The sequence below is a fragment of the Centrocercus urophasianus genome, unplaced genomic scaffold (genome assembly GCF_019232065.1).
Source record: "Centrocercus urophasianus isolate 14NV4802_14NV808 unplaced genomic scaffold, USGS_Curo_1.0 seq_23, whole genome shotgun sequence".
Lineage (NCBI taxonomy): Eukaryota > Metazoa > Chordata > Aves > Galliformes > Phasianidae > Centrocercus > Centrocercus urophasianus.
Genome location: NW_024884789.1, coordinates 17,667,566 through 17,687,550, shown reverse-complemented (window position 1 = coordinate 17,687,550; position 19,985 = coordinate 17,667,566). Strand labels below are relative to the sequence as shown.

The 19,985-nt window shown below is 52.1% G+C and overlaps 2 protein-coding genes across 2 annotated transcripts; one reads left to right on the top strand and one right to left on the bottom strand.

Moving 5' to 3' along the window:
• The first annotated feature begins 1,090 nt into the window (after positions 1 to 1,090).
• Positions 1,091 to 8,669, top strand: LOC122163365 (zona pellucida sperm-binding protein 3-like). Its single transcript, XM_042824548.1, has 8 exons — positions 1,091 to 1,498; positions 1,979 to 2,097; positions 2,178 to 2,281; positions 2,470 to 2,647; positions 2,722 to 2,842; positions 2,951 to 3,042; positions 3,127 to 3,272; positions 8,602 to 8,669. The coding sequence occupies exons 1-8, from the start codon at positions 1,091 to 1,093 to the stop codon at positions 8,667 to 8,669; spliced, it is 1,236 nt and encodes a 411-aa protein (XP_042680482.1).
• A 3,685-nt stretch (positions 8,670 to 12,354) lies between these two features.
• Positions 12,355 to 18,578, bottom strand: INSYN1 (inhibitory synaptic factor 1). The gene is made up of 2 exons (XM_042824740.1): positions 18,396 to 18,578; positions 12,355 to 13,032 (listed from the first exon to the last, which is right to left on the bottom strand). Exons 1-2 carry the CDS (start codon positions 18,576 to 18,578, stop codon positions 12,355 to 12,357), a joined length of 861 nt encoding a protein of 286 aa, XP_042680674.1.
• Positions 18,579 to 19,985: the final 1,407 nt, after the last annotated feature.

Below are 19,985 nucleotides of genomic sequence, written 5' to 3'. Positions count from 1 at the left end.
GGAAGATGTTTCATCCTCCAAATCCCATTCTGTCTGGCGTGCATGCAGCGCTGCTGTAAAAACACAGCACAAATACGACTCCTCCGTGTCAAAATCCCTCCTGGTTGTTCAGCTGCAGGGCATCGTCCCCATGTCAAGTGGACCCCAGTAGCTCCGCGTGACCCCCAACCTCCCCGTTCTGCACGGCGATGTAGAGCCATTAGTCATCCTACTGTACGCACCAGCAGCTGTGCCAATTAGCATAATTAACACACGAGGGCCAATTAATCTCTTGATTATGCCTGCCATTCACTTATCAGCTGCTATTATGGGCAGATCAGCTTTTGTACCTCTGCTTTCTATGCAAATAAGCCGGTTATGATGCCTTCATTACTTGATACACAATTACCCAGTGCAGATACCCATGAAATCGAGCACGGACAGATTGTCAGCACATAGGGGCCAGAGCCCAGGTGGATTTGGCAGCTAAAGGGCTATGAAAGCTCCCTCCATGTCTGAATGGCTGATGCTCACAGTTGGGCTTTTGGGGAATCTCTAAAATGCTGTGGGAGCCTCTGGCACAATGCTGGGCAATGTTAGCTCCATTTCAGCCATAGTAAGAGACACATAGGCACAAGCATGAGGGATGATTTTGGCCATGGAGATGTGCTGTGGGGCTGCTGGCCTTAAGTTGCATCTTGGTGCCTTGCCACTGGTTGCTGTAGCTGGGTGCATTCTCTTGTTACACAGGGACAATCAGAAGGTCAACAAGATCCGTGGTCCAACGAGATGCAACAGGACACAACGTGCCCTGTGTCCCCTCCATGGTCACCTCCCTGTGTGCCCCTAAAACCGAGGTGACAATGGCTGTTGCCATCTCAAACAGGTGAGACACAGGACAACGTTCTGGGGCAATTCAGGGCAATGCTCCCAGAGGGAAGAATGATCCCAGCTGATTTCCATTGACCTGGGTTGCCCCTGGATGCTCCAAGGGCTGCAGGAGGCCCCGCCTGCAGCTTCCAGGTGCATCCCCTCTGCTCAGCAAGGTATAAAAGGCATCTGAGCAACCTCTTCTCTACCTGCTGGGTTTTTTCTTTTTGTTGGTGTGAAGATGGGGTCTGGAGGCAGCCTGGGAGTTGTCCTGTTGTGCTGGATGCTGGCTGAAGCAGCATCTTATAGTCCTTGGGATTTCTCTTCAAGGGACTCAGGGGTCTTGAGGGTCCGAGGGGACTCTTCTTGGAGGCCACCCCAGGTGCCTTCCTTCTCCCAGCCCTCCCCATGGGCATGGGTGGACGTGTCCCAGCTCCAGGCTGCATCCCCACTGCACCCCGTGTCTGTGTGGTGCCAGGAGGCTCAGATGGTGGTCACAGTGCACAGGGACCTCTTTGGTACCGGGCGCCTGGTCCGGGCTGCAGACCTGACCCTGGGTACGGCTGCCTGCCCGGCCACAGCCCAGAATGCTGCTGAGAACGTGGTGACCTTCAGGGCTGGGCTGCATGAGTGTGGCAGCACCTTACAGGTGAGGTGGGGTGCTGGGGTGAGGGGCTGCTCCATCCTTGGTGATGCTGCTGCTTAGGGTAATGTGATTTCTGTAGGCTATAGTCCATGGTGGTGATGAGTAAATGCAAGCCTTTGGGGGCAATGCACTATTACACTGCCTAATTAGTTCTGCAGGTGTCTCAGTCCTAAAAATGGCCTGGTAAAGGTGATAGTGAGGGCTGGGGTTATGCTGTAGCACTTATATGCTTACAGCAGAAATTGAGCTGTAGTGTGACTGTTGCAGGGCTTTTTTTGCCAAGTATGGCACTTACTAAGCCTCGGTGAGGCACCAGTCAGCTGCAAGCAGGGCTCCTGGCTTTTTCCTTGGGTTGGAGAACATGAAGGACAGGCTATGTCTCCATGGTTGATGTATATCCATGTCCTAGTACTGTCAGTGCTGAGGTTTTGACTGACTGGTTTGTTTTATGAACTTATGAGTTCTCCCAAATGTCCCTTCCAGATGACATCAGACTCCTTGATCTACAAAACAAGTTTGTTCTATAAACCTACTCCTGTTGGCAACATGGTCATTGTAAGGACCAGCCCGGCTGTGGTTCCTATTGAGTGTCACTATCCCAGGTGAGCAAACAGGACTGTTCCTCTGCATCTATGGACTTACAGTGATGGTTGCTTGTTTGTTAACACCTCTTTCCATTTAGGAAGAGCAACGTGAGCAGCAATGCTGTCCGACCTACGTGGGTTCCCTTCCACTCCACACTGTCAATGGAAGAGAAGCTGGTGTTCTCCCTGCGCCTCATGAGTGGTGGGTGTAGAGCTCCAGTCCCATTTCTCTCTGGTACTTGTATGGCCCAAGCAGCACAAGTCCTGAGCTGGACTGAAGTCTTAAGGAAGGGATGCATGGGCTGCTCCTTGGTTGAGGGGCCCTACGTACATGGGAGGGCGATGTGCTTTTCTCCAAAGCTGCCTGTAACCTCAGCCTTCCCGTTCCAGATGACTGGAGGACTGAGAGGCTCTCCAATGGTGTCCAGCTGGGGGAAAGCCTGCATCTCCAGGCTGATGTCATGGCTGGGGGCCACGTACCACTGAGGCTGTTTGTGGATGACTGTGTGGCTACTCTGAGCCCTGACAGGAGCTCCTCTCCCCGATACGCCCTGATTGACCTAAGCGGGTAAGGGGGTGGCCTGGGCTGTGGAGTAATGCTGCAGATAGCTGGGGCTGCCCTGATGTCTGACCCTCATACAGGTGCTTGCTGGATGGGAGAGCAGATGATGCCACTTCAGCCTTCATATCTCCACGGCCAAGGCAGGAAACACTGCAGTTCATGGTTGATGCATTCAAGTTTGCAGGAGATGACAGAAACTTGGTGAGAAGCGATGCCTACCCCTCTTGTCCTGGCCTGCTCTGATGTGGTCGTGTTCTGCAGGACCAAACTCAATTTATCCCGGGGATGTTGGTTTAATTTCACTTCCAGATCTACATCACGTGTCACCTGAAGGTCTCTCCAGCAGACCAGGCCCCCAATCCACTGAACAAAGCCTGTTCCTTCAACAAAGCCAGCAGCCTGTGAGTAGCTGAAGGACGTGTGGATGGGCACAGCTAGAAGGAAAGGGTTCAAAACCGATTCCTTCATGGGTATTTCTCTTTCAGCTGGGCTCCTGTGGAGGGTAGTGGAGATATCTGCAGCTGCTGTGAGACAGGCAACTGTCTGTTGTCTGGAGGATACTCCCGGAGAACCAACCCTCTGGCCAGATGGTCAGGGAGACGCTTGAAGAGGGATGCTTCTTCCAGGCAAGGTAGGGCTCAGCGCATCCTAAACGCAGCCCTGAGTCCTGGTGACCTTCTAGCTTGGGATGGCAGAGGTGCTGGGTGGCCTCTAGGAAATAGGTCGCATCTCAACGACAAACTTGGCTCTTCTTCAGTGTTGTAACTGCCCTTATGTCAAACCACTGGAAACCCATCCTTGCAAGGGCTGCCTTCCTGTAAGCCCTGAAATCTGGAGTGCTCAGGAACTCTCTCCCGTGAGTTCAATATGTTTGTGTCCTCTTAGATGGGTCCTTGAGGAGAGCGGAAGCTGAAGTCTCAGTTGGACCACTGCTAATCCTTGATCCAGCTCAGGGATTGTGGGGCTCCTCAGGACGCCGTGTGCCAGCAGGGAAGGCACCACAGGGTATGTGGGATCCGTGTACGACTGTGCCTCCTTGTCTCAACTGAAGGTGACTCTAAGTTGACCTAATCATGTTCTTTCTCTCATGACTTCATACCTACACTGAATCTCTAGCATAATCAATGAAAGACAGCCTGGGGAGTAGTTTCCTGACACATCCTGTGAGTTCTGCCCCTGGCAGATGGTGGGAAGCCATTAGATGTGTAGTGAGGGGATTTTTGTCTCTTTCAGGTGCTGCTGGAGGACTTCCTATGCTGGTTCAAGTAGCCATGCTCATAGCTGCTGTTTTGCTGAGCTTAACTGCCCTTGGAATATTTCTTGTGTGTAAAAGATACAGCCGCCCTCCCAGTGTGTCTCTGTAATTCCTTGTTCCTAATAAAAAGAAATGCTTCTGTCCTCCCTTTGCCCTCAGTGGGAAGGAGGAATGGCAGCCTTGGGTCTGGTCTGCTCCAATGGGGGTGAGATGAGGTACCAGCCTCCAGGTAAGCCAATCACGGTGTGGCTACAGCTGGTGGTTTAGCTCCTATTTTTGGGCTATCAGGGGAAAAGGCAATGCAGCTGACAGATGCTAAATGGATTTGGGGCTTTAGAAGTCCTGTTTGCTCCTCCTTAGCAGCGGTGGTAATGGAGGACGCAACAGCAGCTCTGTCTGGGACTTGATGATGGTAGGAGTTGATATAGCCTGGAAGAAAAGTTCCTACTTCTGAAGATAAGGGCTGGAGGTAATATGATGTTCAATCCCTCACCTCATTCTGTAGCTTTTCCCTCCCCTGCACAGCATAATCTTAGCTGCTTGGCTAAGCTCACCTATAGCCTGACCTGATCCTGTGGCCAGATGTCCATGCCTCTTGCAGAGCTAGAGGGCATGAAGTCATCTGCGTGTATCAGGTGAACTGCCTTGTTTCATGCAACGTGGGGTCCTGTGCCTTGGGTGAGTCAGCAGTGGAGGCAAACACCTTGAATCAGGAATGTGCCTTGGTTGGGGATGGTGTGCTTTGCAAGGGGAATTCCCAACCTTGTTGGCTGCCTTCTATCCATATGCTCTCGGTTTCCATCTATGCAAGAAGTCAATTAGTTAACGTTTGCAGCAACCCTATCCAGTGAGGTTATTAAAGAAAATTTTGTCTCTTAAGGAGAGGCGAGGTATTGAAATAGACTGCCCAGGGAGGTGATGGAGACACTGTCTGTGGATACGTGTAAGAAAAGAGTAGATGTTACACTGAGTGATGATCAGGCATGGGCTGCTGGTTGGGCTGGATGATCTTAGTGTTCATTCCAACCTCGATGAACTCAGCAACCCTTCTCAAGCTGAATCCTAGACAGACTATGCGGAGGCCAAGCTGTGAGCCAGAGAGCAATGCCAGCAGCTCCAGTTCTTGGGCATTTTGTTCTGTTTTTTGCTACGTCCCTCTATATTTGCTGCTGATTAAAGGCATTGCCTCCCCTTGGCAGCTGAATCACAGAATGAGAATTGTCATCTTAATTTTTTCTTCCCCTTAAGCTCTTGGGCTGCAAGACCCTTGCCATTAGGCTGCAATCTCGCACTGCTGATTTTCCTTACAACATGCTCAGACAAAACCTGAGCAGAGCTATGCTGCTGCAAATGATCCTTCCCTAACAGCCTTATGCAACCTCTTGTCAGGGAATGATCCTGTTTGCACGGAGCAATTAGCCTGGCACTTGTGCTCTGTGGGGTGTGAAGTAGGATCCCCATCCCTAGGCGAGCTTGATTTAGAAGCCTGGGGACAATGTGCTTAGGGGAAAATGTTTCCTAGTTCTCTTTTCAATGAATTAAGCAGCTGAGCCGAAATAATCGGGTGGAAAAATGAGACAGCCATGTAAAATTTTCTTATGGGTGGAAATTTTCCCAGATCAGGCTGTCAGCCTCAGTGTTTGATGCACAAGCTGTTTCGTGGAGGAGCTACAGGAGATTAAAACCCCTTTCTCTTCTCTGACGTGACAGAATGACATGCCCAGGGAAGCTGGGCTGAGTGTGGCCAGGCAGGTCCTTAGGCACACCAATGGGGTGCTGATGGGGACCACTATACTATGGGGGCTGGTCTATACTGATGCTCCTTCCAACAATGTTGTCTTCACTAATCTACAAAACCATTTGCCAGTGGTGTCCAGAGGAACTAAACGTGCTTGGTTGAGCCACATAGGATGCAGAGAGCATCGGGTGAGCCTGAGAAACCTTCATGGGCTGTTGGTGCAGCTCCTGAACCCATGGCTGGAGCTGCTCCTGTTGTAATGCTCAATCAGCATACTTGTGCACACCACATCCCTTCTGCTTCTGCTCTTTATTAGCATTCGTTTTCCTTACACACATGAGCACCTGAGTAAAGACTTAATTAGAAAGCTGCAGATGCTGGTAGAACAATCAATTTGTGGGAATTAATAATGGGAGTGAGAACGCAGCGCAGTTATTTGCTGGTGTCTCCCACTTCCTGATTGCCACGTTGTATGGAGACGTTGGTGAGAGGATATGGGGGAGCTGCCAGGCAATTAATTAAAAGGAAAAGAATTTACTGCACGGGAGAACATCAGGTGCTACTTAAAAGGATTTAAGGGTAATAAATGAGCAGGAGATCTGTGCCGTCCGCTGCGTGCGTGAGCACAAATGCCCATCTGTGTTGACTGCTTCAAACTGTCCCTCTTGGGAGATAGATCACAGTAAGAACAATTAAAAGTTGGTAAAAAATAATGAACTGGGGGTTTTCCCAAGAGAGGTACTTCAGTTCTGCAAGCTTACGGCGGGTCCTTTACCCAGTGAGGGTGATGCTGGAGAGGTCATAGGATGGCTTGGGTTGGAAGGAGGATGGCTAGGGCCTGGCAGCTCGGAGATGCTGCATCAACCAGAGGAAGGAAAAGAGGAACTCTTCACTTTGGCCATTCTGTGAGGTCTTAGCAGCACACGAGAGGTGGTTGTGCTGAGCTGGGGTGATACAAGCTGTGTCCTTTCTCAGTCCTCTGCATCCACACAGCTCTCTACCTTCCCCTTAAGATGATGGGAAGTTTGGCTGCCCATTTTTCTTGCTGTAGGTGCTCACAAATCAGCAGATCTGTATCAGGGCTGGTTTCCCAAAGATGTGCATTATTAATGCTCTGCCTGTACATGTTCAAGTAAATTGCTACATGGTTGTTTTTTTTTTCCTTTTTTTTTTTTTCCCCTCTTTCCATGGCAATTAGCAAAGCAGAATGCTGCTCTAAATCTTGGTGAAGGTGAAATTGAGTTGTTTACTGTAAATAATATCCGTTTTCCTCACAAAAGGAGAAAGAAAGCAAAGTTCCTGGTATCCCTTGTGGGCATTCATTACCATCCCAGAGACAACAGCCTTTCCCTGAGGAGCTGCAGTTAATTCACTTCTCTTGTTCTTGCTGCCTTCCAAAAGAAAAAAAGTGCTGCAGTGGATGTGAAGGAGCAAAAGCCATTTGAAAACACCTCTGGTAAATTGAAGTTTTGCCGTATTTGCCGAGATAATTTAGTATAATTCCCTGCTAATGAATTAATGCACCACTTCTTGTTCATTATAGCTTTCCTAATTTGATTGGAGCTCCAAGTGCTATCTAACTTCATTACCAGCAAATATTAACGTAATAAGACACATTTGGACCTGAGCATCTGCAGGTGTCCCCTGCTCCTATACTCTGTGTGTCCCACATTCAGCAGGGGTGAACCACGGCTTCCTTGGCTGATTGGGAACCAGGTTTGGAAGAGCAGGAGGAGGAAGGCAGGGGATGCTGCCCATCCATGGTGCTGCCTGCTCTTCGATGGACAGAAGAGCAATCCCATCTCTCTGCAGCCCTGATGGACAGGAAGGAAAAAAGAGAAGCTTAAAAATATGCTCATTGCATTAAGTGCCATCAGTGATCCCACCGTGGCCTGGCTTGGAGCTGCTTTGGAACTTACTCTTTAATAAACACCCTGTAGGAAGCAGGGATGGCATCAGCTCTTCCCAAACCCTGCTCCTCTATGCAAATGGCTCTGTGCATAATTTAAGTTCTGTGTTGCTTGTGCTGAGTAACCCTCTCCTCTTGAGCTAAAAAAAGGATGAGGAGGGGGAGTTTCTTTTTCCAAGCCTTTTTTTTTTTTTTTTTTTTTTTTGCTGTTTCCTTCCCAAAGCCATGGGCAAGGAGGTGTTCCTAGGGCACCTACTGCAGCATAGCATCCCATGGTGGCCATGAGTAGCATTCCAGGTCATCAGATGAGCCACATCCAGCACTGGAAGCCAGCTGGTAAAAAAATGAAGGTTTTGATGTAAGGATGAGGTTGGGATGAGTCCCACCGGCGCTGATCCTGACACCCCAGGACTTTGGCCATAGGCTTTGCTGAAGGCAAGGTCCCTCCTGGCTCAAGTGGCACTGGGGACGCAGCTCTACTCCTCCCCAAGGCCACTGCATCAAAGCCAACAGCTTTGCTTTTCCCTGCTCATTACTATTATTTTTTTTTTTTCCCTTTCAAGAGCCACCATGTTTTAATTATTTATTTGGAGCATGATTAATGTTTTGTCTGATGCTGTTCCGCCAGGGGAGCCCCGGTACATTTTGGTTTAGCGAGAGCTAATTAAGAAGTCCCATCAAGCATGTCATCCCTTGTCTTACAAGCACCTCCAGGGCTGCTCTGACATGGCTGCGTTCCTGCAGGCTCGGCTGGATCTAGGACCATCATGAGAGCCCTGGGGGGACTGATGGGGCCTGGGGCTCTGCTGGGGGGTCCCTGCAGCTGTCTCCATCTGGGGAACTTCTGGCTTCCCAATGAAAGGGATGTGGGGCTGTGAGAATTTTGTCCCTGTTCTCTTGTCCCCAGAGGCGAGTGCAAAAGTCAGTCTTGGCCACCCTGAAAGGGAGTGCTGCTTGCTTCAGCCACATCCCACAGTGGGGACAGGACCTAGAGGGCTGCTGGTTAAAGTTGGGTGATGTTCTTGGCCTCAACTCCACCCCTTTTGATTGCATTCCAGGTGAAAGCTTTGCAGCATCCTCAATGGGAATGAAGCACAAGGAGATGGCAACTGCAGAGGTGCTGTGACGTAAGGCCACCACATTGTCTCTGCTTGGCACTGGTCCCTGTGTCTTGGCAGTGTGCAGGATTAAAAGGGCAAGAAGGGGAGAGCCTCAACATCTGTGTGGGACGTGGTGACACGAGTGTGTGTGGGCACCCACTGCCACCCAGTGGTGGAGAGCACCCGGTCACTGAGCAGCAGGGTGCAGAATGCAGTAAATATTTGTGTATGTTACCCACAAGGGTAGCAAAGGTTTAGGTCGAGCTCAGCCACGGCCACCAGAGGACCAGACCTGAATTTCCTCCTTCAGCTCAGGAAGGATAGCAGGGTGAAGTAGTTGGATGTGTCTTGATGGAGAAAACCCATCCTGATGGGCACTGTGTGACTGCTCCAGCACCCAGGTGACATGTGAGGAGTGGTGGCAGTGTAGTTTGCTGAGCTGGAGCTGGTGCACTGCATGGCTCAGCCACTGTGTCTGGGCAGAGGACACAGGTGGGACCTGGTGACCTTCACCCAAGATCTGCCACACTGTGCACAATCAGCCCCACTTGAGGCCTCTACCAGTTTGTGGGCTTGCGAGCCCATATGAGCTCAGCTTGGGGTTGGTAGTGCCTGTCTGAGCTGTGCTGTGGGATTGCTCACGTCCGTGCCTATGTGCAAGTCTATATCCATGTCTACATCCATGTCCATGCTGATGTCTGTATCCGTGTCCATGCCAATCCATCCATTTTCATGCCCTTGCCTAGGTGCAAGGCCGTATCCATGTCCCTAGCCATGTCTGTGTACAAGACTATTCTCATGCCCACATCCATGCCCATATCCCAGTCTACATCCATGCCCCGTGGACACTTGACCATGCCCCACTGATTCTTTCCACTTGTTCCCACTGTGATCTGGACTGGCCTTATCCTCGCCACCCTGCCTCAAGATATGGGCTGCACACTGCCGCCAGATGCCACTCAGTCCCCCTCATCCCTCATGGGGATGCTGGGACAGCTCATTCCCATCTCCCCATTCAGCAGGCAGGACCCAGGGATCCAGGCTTACACATCTCCACCCCATGGGTACCAAGAGAGCACAGTGACAACAACCCCAGGAGAGAGATGGGAAGAATTTGGGGGGATGGAAGCTGTTGCAAGTAATGCATTTTCTGTCTGCAAGGAGATAACCTCCAGCAGGTGTTACCCAGCTCTGCAGCATGCAGAGGCAGATGGAAACATGGCTGGAGATAAGCAGAGCTGGACAAGATGGGACACACAGTCACTGCATTGCAGAGCAAATCAGACTGGGGACGTGCGGTTGTGCTTTTGGGATGCTCTTACCTTGCAGCATCCTTTTTTTCCCCATTGGGCAGAGCACTGTGGGGCTGGATGAGTGAGGATGAGGAGGGAAGTGCTTCAGCATCCTGAGGATGAAACAGCTCCTGATATTTGGAAGGGGAGCCTGAAGGCAAGCCGATCTCACAGTTATGAAGAAGAAGCACTGCACGAGGCACTGGTACATTTCTTGCAGTAATTCAGCCGTGGAACAGCAAGGAACAAATAAGACAAGATGCTGTACATTAACAGAGGCAGAAGGCATAGCCTTTCCCTTGAAAAAACAAAACATTCGTCTTCCAGCTGCGGCCAGCACCCAGCCCTGAGCAACATGCAGTCCTTGGGGCCACCAGTGGAAATGGGGGGCACCAAGGCAAGGAGGGAGGTGGCCCATGGGCTCCTTCAGCATGACAAGCATTTGGATTTTAGCAGGAGGTGGGGCACTGGAAGCCTTGTGGGGTGTTTGGGATGCAGGCATTGTCTCTGCTGCTTCATTTTGCTTCTATTTTTCCTGACCTCCTCCCCAGGTAAAAGCATTTCTTTGCATTTTCCCCCCAAGGATGGTAAAAGCGAGAAACCTGCTTTGCTCACCATCCCCGACCGGAGGCAGCTGATTCAAATGCAAAGCTGAAATTTTGCTTTAAAACCCATCAAACCGTGCCAAACGCCAGCACGGTACCCGCCGGCGGGCGAGGAAAGGGCAAAAATGAGCAAAGCTGTCACATCTCGTCCCCGAGGCGAAGAGCAGCCGGAGCCGTCGTGCTGGGTCGTGTCCTCGTTTTATTTGCTGATTGTTTCTTTATTGCTTCTGGAGAAAACACGAGCCTTTTGCCCCTTCCTCTGCAAGCTCTCGTGTGGTGCCCAGCTCTGTTTTGGGCTTTCTCAAAGTTTTTGTGGTGTCTGAAGAGGGGTTGAGGATGGGGGACGGGGAGGGATGCTCCTATCCTGGCCGTTCCCAGGTGTTTGGGGCAGTTTTTTGCTATGGGCTGATAAATATTAATTCATTAACATATGGTGTGCTGAGGAAGACAAGGTGTTCTCCCCACATTGGAAATGTTGACGTCCATCTGAATGCCCAGAAAGTCACTTAGGAATGAAGAAGAATAATAAAAGAACTGCACCAGGACGAAAAAGAGCCCCATCAGTCCTGCAGGAGCCATAATTTTGAGTGACCAATGCAAATCCTGCTGGGACACAAAGCCCGTTCATTCAGCACCATTCATCACCAAGCAATTATTACCAGTCCGAATGGTTCCTCCACATTTCAATTAATAATTTGTGTTCTCTTCTTGAACCTTGCCCTAAAAACACCCACATTTTCCTGCTCAATAACAGCAGAACCCTTCTGTGGCTGTCTCTGGTCGTGTAGAAGAGCGCAAGGACATTGCCTGCAGATTGAGCTGCTCTGAATATTTACGTCGTGCTCCTCCTGAAATTATTAAAGAATAAAGCTGCATCTATTAATCACACTTTTACAGTGGGGCTCAGCTGTAAAGAAAACTCTTAGGAGTTAATAAGCAACCAGCTGTTGGCATGCAAAATAATAGAGGAGCTGTCCTTTCCCACTTCTCCTTGTGGTGGGGTGCCTTTCTCCAGCACATGGGACAGGGATGCCCAATCTCTTGGTATATCTATCTGTGAAAATAAATTTTATTTTCTTCTGAATTTTCACAAAATCCCAGCCCTGGGGATATGGGGAAATGCGGAAGGAGATGGTGTTCATACAGCTGTGAAGGGGAAAAAAATCCCAAAAACTAGGGAAAAAAAAAAAAGCCTTAAAAGACCTAAAAAATGAAATTGTACTTCTTATTTCAGCTCATGGGAGGTGGCGATTCCCATCAGCTGGCATGCCCTGGTCTGTAACCTCAGAAATACCAATTGCTCCAAGTATGGGTACCCCGAGACGGGGACGTGATGTGATGTGGGTCCCTGAACTCCATCGCTGCCGTTCCTGGGGTTAATTCCCTCAAGCCACCCGTGAGTTCTCAATTTGCTTTTTTCCACCCTGTTTTCCCTACCAAGTGCCTACAGAGCATCACAGCGAGGGACGTTTGCCCTCCCTGGCCCAGCCACCAAGCTCTCTTGGTGTCCCCAAGTGAGAAGCTCACCTCTCTTGGTACATATATACATAGGATCTCTATATGCTATTGTCGATATTCTCCACGATGAACGATTTATTGAGCTGCACCTTCCATCCACAAAGCAGTTGAAAATTCCCTGAGCCTCAAAAACGACGGGTAAGGTAGTTGGACATTTGTCTCCTCTGCCAACTTCTCATCTCAATTTTATTAGTAGTAGCGATTTATTTAAATATATATTTATATATGTATATATATATATATACTTCTGATCCCTTCCCAAGATACCCAACCCCAACCCTTGGCCGGAACCGACGTCAGTTTTTCGTTTTGAGTTTCTGTTTGGCCGGGATGTAAGGCAGCACCGTCTGGGTGCTTTTGTCGGCCACAGTCTGAGTGCTGCTGTTCCTCATCAGCCGCCGCGCCGGTGGCCCTCCACTAGTGCCACCACCATTGCCACCAACAGACGGTTGGTTCTTCGGGGTCACCTTGAGGCCCCGCTCCTCGGTGCCGTCCTCGTTTGGGGACGCTTCGTCGGCGCCATCCCCATCATCGTCGCAGCACAAGGCGTGGTACAGCACCTTGTCGCTGAAGCGGACCCGCTCCCGCGTGCCGGCTGTCCGGTGATGGGGACCTTTCTGCTGGGGAGCGAATGCCTCCTCGCTGGATGAGTCCGGGGTGCCCCCTCGGGGCCCGTTGGCGAAGGGCACCCCGCCGTTCATCAGCCGGTAGTCGGGCTGGCGGCACGGCGGGGGCTGAGGCCGTGGGGGGTCGGGGCCGTCGCCTTGGTCTGATGGGGTGGAGGTATCCAGGAATGAGCAGAATTCCCAGCTGTCGGACAGGATGTCGGCCGCTGCGAAGTCGAGGGGTCCCAGCTCGAAGGAGACCCCCCCTTTCTCGCTGCTGGAGGTGCTGCTGGCCGTCGCTGTCGTCCAATCATCCGGCTCCAGCTCGAACTCGAAGTCGGACGTCAGCCGGTCGATCTGGCTCACTACCTGTGGGCAGATGGACGGACAGATGGACGGATGGATCGGCCCTTAGCGGGAGGAGGAAGAAGCCCACCCAAAGGCATGGTGACACTGGCATACTTGTGGTGCCCTAGTAGTTCCCTGCTATTTTCTGGGGACCCCCAATAAGCTTTGGGCTGCATAGAGGGGGGTCAGAAGGCAGTAAACACCCCAAATCCCCATGCACGTGGCATCCTTTACACTCCACCATGGGGAAACAGCAGTAAAAACTGCCTGCCTTCTTCTAGTATCTCAACTCCCCAAGTGGGGAAAGTGAAGCAGGCCATCCCAAGATTGCATGATGAACACTACCCCATCACTAACAAATTGCTTGACGTACCAAGAGCCAGTGAGAGCACGGCATCCTGGGGACAGAGTGGTGCCCCATGGTGTCCAAATCTGTCTCCACATCCTTTGTAGGGTTGCTTTTCATGATTGCTTTGCCCTTCCTTCTCATCCCTCAGCCCACCCACATGTTGTTTCCTGGTGGAAGTAAACCACGAGCTTCCCAAAATAAGGACGGAAGACAAATCTACACACAGTGTCCTGCCTGACACCTTTCATCTCCTCCTCCACAGTCTGCCACCAACCCTTGCTGTATCTCCACCAGCATCATGCCCAAGGCTGTTGGTCTCTCCTCATCCACCGAGAACAAACGATCCCAGTGCTAAACCATTCCCCCATCATTTCTATAGACTTCATGACACAAGTTTTTGAACACTTTTGGAGGAAACTAAATCCTCAGGCTTCAACCTTCCATCCCATTTTCATCACAGAGGCTTTTCCTTGGTTTCTATCCCATGCCCTCGTTCTGTGCATCCTCAGCTTTGAGTCAGAGGGTCGGGTGAAATATTAAAATGCTATAAATGCACCCTAAAACCGTGTCCAGCAGCCAGGGGCTCATCTGAAGGACACAATGTGATCACTGTCCATTCTCCAGGCTCTGGCTTTAGAGGATGCCAAGAGCAAGCTGGGGCCCCTGGCTGGAGCTGCAGCACCCACAAGAAACATCTCAAATGAGAAATGCTCCCAAAGCACAACCAGATTGCTTTTTATTTCCTTACCCTTCTTGTTCTTTGGGTGAAAAAGGAGAGAAAAGAAGCCTGCGTGACTTCTTCTTTCTCAGTGACGGGAAAGAATGAGGAAGAAGCTCAGGCAAAGAGCTGTCCCTGGGAAACACCCGGTTATTATTATTTTTTAATAAGGCAGAAAAATGATTTCATGAAGCCCTCCGCTAAAATGAGATCACCTCTCTTTGCAGGAAGGCACGGCACCGGGTCCCTTTCCCAAACCGGGGGACCCTCCTCACTTCTCCCCACCACTGGGACCCCCATGGGGACGTTGGCACCTGGGAGCCAGGAGGAGCTGCGTCTCCACTGTCCCCATTGCGGTCCTTGTGGGGATTAATGTCACATCAGCTCTATTTTTAGGAGAGCCCTTCCCTGCACTTTCTATTTTAACCGGGCGGTGGGGGGGTGTTAAATACCTCCGTGACACTGGGTACCTGCTGAGGATTTGAATGCAAAGCAGGATTTGGTCTTTTCTTCCCCTCTGCTTCTTTGGATTGTCAAAGGATTTTAGCGGAGTGAGCTGGGATGGGGGCGATGGGGAGAGGCAGAGAGACCTGAACCCATGGCTATGAATGGGTTTTGGGGTGATGAATGGGCCCGGAAACTGCATGTGGATGCTGGGGCCACTGGGGTTAGCTGGGTGCCGAGAGAGGACATCCCTCACCTATAGGATGGCATGCGATAGCCTCACATTGCGCCAGGGGAGCTTCAGTTTGGACATTAGAAAGAGTGGTGATGCATTGGCTGCCCAGGGAGGTGTTGCTGTCACCGTCCCTGGAGGTGTTCAGGAAATGTGGAGATGTGGCACTGAGGGACGTGGTGGGTTGAGTGATCTTGGAGATCTTTTTCAACCCTAATGTTTCTATGCAAATTGACGGAGGTGGGCTGACTGACCAGCCGCCTCCAATCACCCCAACTGGGAACCCTGGATGCTTCCCACCCTGGGCGCCCACCCAGCAGAACAGCACAGGGAGCTTTTTTAAAGCTAACATCTGTGCACCCAGCAGGGTGGTTCCCTTCCCAGCTGGATACCTGCCAAGGGGTGACCAACAACTGGAGCACCGTTGCTTTGTTTCATTAATTATTTTTAAACGGAGTTTCGGTAACCAGCTTGGCCGCAAACGGCTCGCGTTTCGACACAGTGCCCGCGCTGTTTCTTATTCGCGAGATAATTTCTTCTGACAACTCAGCAGAGCTGCTGGGGAGCCGGTGGATGACGCGGGAGGACAAGAGGGGACTTCAAAGGCTGCGTCCGAGCGGGCGGTGCGCTCTCCCCGATGCGGGCGGCGATGGATAATGCACCTCCAGGAGAGGATGGAAGGAGCGGGGAGATGCTCACCATCAAAGTGCCGCAATCTCACGGCCCTGGCGTCGCAGCCTTTGAAGTGGAGCAGCGGTGGGATCAAAGCGGGGGGCAGCGGGGAGCTTTTGGTTCGGTGACGGGCGAGCTGTGCCTGTGCGTGTGTCATCCCACCCCAGTGCTCTCACAGTGTGGGGCAAAGCACCGGTTCTGAGAGAGGAGAGGTGGTTTTTGCGCCCCGTTCCCAGCACTGCACTCTGAATCCTCCCTGAATTGAAAATCCAACCCTCCGTTGGGAAAAGGAGCAGCCCTAAGACTCCGGCAGCCCCATGACCCTGCAGCCCTGCAGAAGGGACCTTCCCACGTCTCCCCAAACACAGTGAAGGGGAGGTAGATGTTTAATAATGAATAAATGATTAATCGGAGCTCGCTTGCAAGGAGAAGCTGGGTGACAGTGGCCTCTCTGCCCAAGCTGACACGTATAAATGAGCACACTGTGTTGTCTGTTCCAGTGCATCGAGCATCTCTGGACCATTTGCTGTATCATCAGCCACTAAAGAGTTCAAACTCATCACACACATCTTTGAAATGTGCTGTTTAAATAGCAAGCCACCCTCTCACCAAGAACTTTCCAAAGCGTTGCCAGATAATCACCTATCAATTACAACATCATTAAAGTATTTTGAAGGGGTTGTACTGTGACCTTTCCTGCCTCCAAAGGGAGGAGCAGGGGATGACCGGGTGTCACCTCCCCCGGGGGGTACAGGTATGATGGGACACTCTGTGAGATTTTAGGGGGCTTGTATGCACAACTGGAGTTGTGCAGAGATGGCATCACCTCTTCCTGCTGTGCATCCTATAGGAATGCAGGTACCAGGGGTTTGGGTATCAAGGATGAAGGATGCAGGAAAGAAGGATGCAGGCACCAGGGATGGAGGATGAGGGTAGCAGGGCTGTATAAGAAGGATGCAGGCACCAGGGATGGAGGATGTGGGGACCAGAGTTTGTACCATTGGTGCAGGTATGGAGGATGGAGGATACGGGTACCAGGGACGTGGGTACCAAACATATGGGTACCAGGGATGGAGGATACAGGTACAAAGGGCAGAGGATGTGGATCCTGCTCAGCGGAAGCACATTTGGTCCTGGCCTCCTGTGTAATTTTTACTTCCAGTGTGCGATCTCAGACGAAGATTTAATAATCATTTTCCCCTCACATAATACAGCCCTGTCGTGGAGCACTGGAGAATAATTATATACACAAAAGGGAAGAGGGAGGGAGGGAGAGTGGGAGAAAAGACTGGTAAAACAGCATCCCCGATACAATGGACATCTGGAATGACAGCCTTCAGAGAGAAAACAATATCAGGAGTGAGGAATGAGCAGGGATGGGTGCAGAGAGAGAAGAGGAGAAGATAGATGTCCCCAGAACCCTACGGCTGGTCGTCAGATTTGTGCTGCAGGCAGCTTGGGATGCACCCCTTGGGTGCAAATAAGTTGTCCCCTGTCCTGCTTGTCTCCTCCTGCAACTCCTGGAATGGGAACCTCTCCAGAGCCCCTCACACCTGCCCTGTGTCCTCAGACCACCTTCTCCTCTTCCCCACCTGGATTGAGCAGCCTATCAAAGGGTGCTGCAGGGATGCTAAAGGACTTTACAGGCCCAAAAGTTGAATGGAGACCAAAGAGTTAAGCTCTGAAGCACTCAGAAAGGATGCTCAGGTGCATGCAGAGGTCTCTCCTGGCTTTAAATACATGGGCTTTATGAAAGGGGCACTGAAGCAGCTGTGAATTGCCATTTTTAAAGGCCTCTCGAAGCTCCTAGAGGAGAGCAAAGTGAGTTCAGATCAAACAGAAAACAGCTCTGCCTCCTGATTATATTATTATTATTATTATTATTATTATTATTACTATTTTCAGTATGTCAGGGATTTGTCAGAGGGGTTCTAGGCTGTCCCTTTGGAGCTGAAGGAACCAGGGGCCTTTCTACCCTTGGTGTGCTTAGGTTTGCTTTCTGCAAAGGAAGAAGAGCTCTGGTGGGGCGATGAACTGGGATGTGGCATCACCTGGGGACCAGAGCTGGCTTTCCCAGGGGACTGACCTCTCTAAAGCCCCATGGAATGAGCAGAGCTATCCCAACGAAGGCCCCAGGAAAAGCGTCACGCTGGTAGGTGTCACACCTCCCTGAGCATGGCCACGTCTACACTAACTATGCTGTCAGTCCACCTGCATCCCAAGAGCTCCAGCTGGCTTCTGGGGCCTCCGTGTGACCCCCACATGGTCTCTATCCATGACCCCTCAGCAAAACCTGCATTAATTTCTTCCTATCCCTCACAGAAATGAGCCCTCACCCATTCCAACAACCCAGCCACACTTGGCTCAGGGCACACAGCCATCGGCCCCATCCCAAAACTAAGCCATGCTCAAAGCCACCACCACATTCCCAATCAAGACGTCCACAGCTCATGGCCACAAACAGGTCTGCTTCCCAAACACACTGGGGCTGTGCAGCCCTTCCACAATTAAATTCCCCATCACTGCACCTCTGGACCAACTGGAAGCTCAAACCACACTTTGTATGGATATATACACATTTTTTGCCTGCAGAAAAGAGCCTTCTGCTGTGTCTCCCTCCACAGAGTCGCCACCCCTGGGTCACCAGCACGAGGGATCTGTCACCTCCTCTCCATCCACCCCTGTGCTTTGAAACAGAACCCTCCCAGGACCAAGCATCAGAGCACCCCAGTTTCCCCAAGATTTGCCCAGCTTCAGCTCTGTGTTCCAAGCTCTTTCCCAGCATCTATGGGGACGGGGCAGCATGGCCCCAAGCATCAAGGTCAACAGCAAATTTCTCCAAATCTGGCTTATTTTCCCCCACTTTTTGGAAGTGATGCTGGTGAGGACGGGGCTGGGACGGGGTGCAGCCTCAATCACCCCATCTCCTCGTACCCCTGTGCTGCATCCCACCCGGCATCCTCTCCTACCTCCCGGAGCTCCTTGGCGACCTCCTTGAGCTCCTGCAAGATGCCTTCCAGTTGCCCGATGACCATTTTCATCCGGCTGCGGATCCTCTCCCTCTCGCCTTCGCTTTTGCCGCTGCTACAATTGCTGCTGCTGCTGCTGGGGGGGTCACTGGGCTGCCTGTCCTGGCAGCTCCGGGAGTCCATCCTTTCCTACCGGCCTCGGCTCCCGGCCCCAAGGGCTCTGTCCATCCTGCGACCCCCAAACCCGGTGGCCTGGCGTCCGCGCAGCCCCTCTCGGCCGGAGAGCTCTCACCATCTTAACGCTCCCCAGGAGTCCCTGCTGGCCTCCCCGCCTCACCACCGAGGCCGTTGTCGGGGGGCTCCGAGCCGCGGTGTGGAGCAGCGGGACGGCTGGGGGCTGCTCCAGGCAGCATGCAGAGCCGGGCGGTGGGTGAGGGGGGGCTCAGCCGGCGGCCGTGGGGATGCACAGGGGGACCATGGAGGAGGAGGATGAGTCCCTTGGATGTCCCAGGAAGCTAAAATCCGGCGGATGGAGCTTTTCCTGCTCGTTGGGGATGGGGAAGGTGATGCAGGGCCGGGTGCCCCCCAGAAATGGTGCAGCCACCCCACGTTGGGCCCTCGCTCCAGGGCCGGTGGCTCCGATGCGGAGCGGTGCTGAGGGGCTCCGGGTTTCCCTCCTGCAGGGATAGACAGACAGTGAGGGAGCCAGCCCTGGTGGGGATGGAAAAACGGGGAGGGGAGAAGGCACTGTATAACCACCCCCCCACCCTTGCTTTGAGACATGCAGACGGGGGTCTCGCTGAGCCAGATGGACGGACAGGCAGACAGATGGACAGACAGACAACCTGGAAACTTACCGGCGCAGAGGTGAGCAGGCAGCCAGATCCAGATCACCCTTTTCCAGCACCTGGCTCCACTCCAAGCTCTTCCTCGTCCTTTTAGTATTTTTTTTTTCTTCCTTCCTCCCCCTCCTCCTCTTCCTCCTCCTCTTCCTCCTCCCTCAGGGCTTCTACGTGGAGGCTGGGGGCCACCTTCTCTTGGCTGCTGTCAGAAGGGGTGAGATGTTACCTGAGGGTTCTGGGGGAAGGGGACATCCCTTGGGAGCCCTCCACTTTAAGAGGGGTCAATCAAAACGCCTCCTCAGCCCCATCTCTTCCCTCAGGAGGTAGGGAAATGCACTGAGGCAGAGTGGGGAGGGGGGGCATGGTAGGGAAGACCGGTGTGATTGCATCCTCTGAACCCGTTACTCTCATCTTGCATCCCTGCTACTTGAATCCTCCATCCCAGTGCTTACATCCTCCATCCCCTCCACCTGCATCCCTGCATCCTTGATCCTTGGTATCTGCATCCTCTGCCCCCAGTGCTTGTATCCTCCATCCCTGGTGCTCACCACCCTGGTACCTGCATCCCTGGTACCCACATCCGTGGTGCTCACATTCCTGGTATCCTCATCCCTGGTACCCTCATCCTCCATTCCACCATCCCCTGTTCCCACATCCCCGGTTCCCACATCGTCCGTCCCCTATTCCCGCATCCCCCTCCCGTTTCTCCCCATTCCCCCTCCCTTTACTCCCCCCGGGACCGACCGGC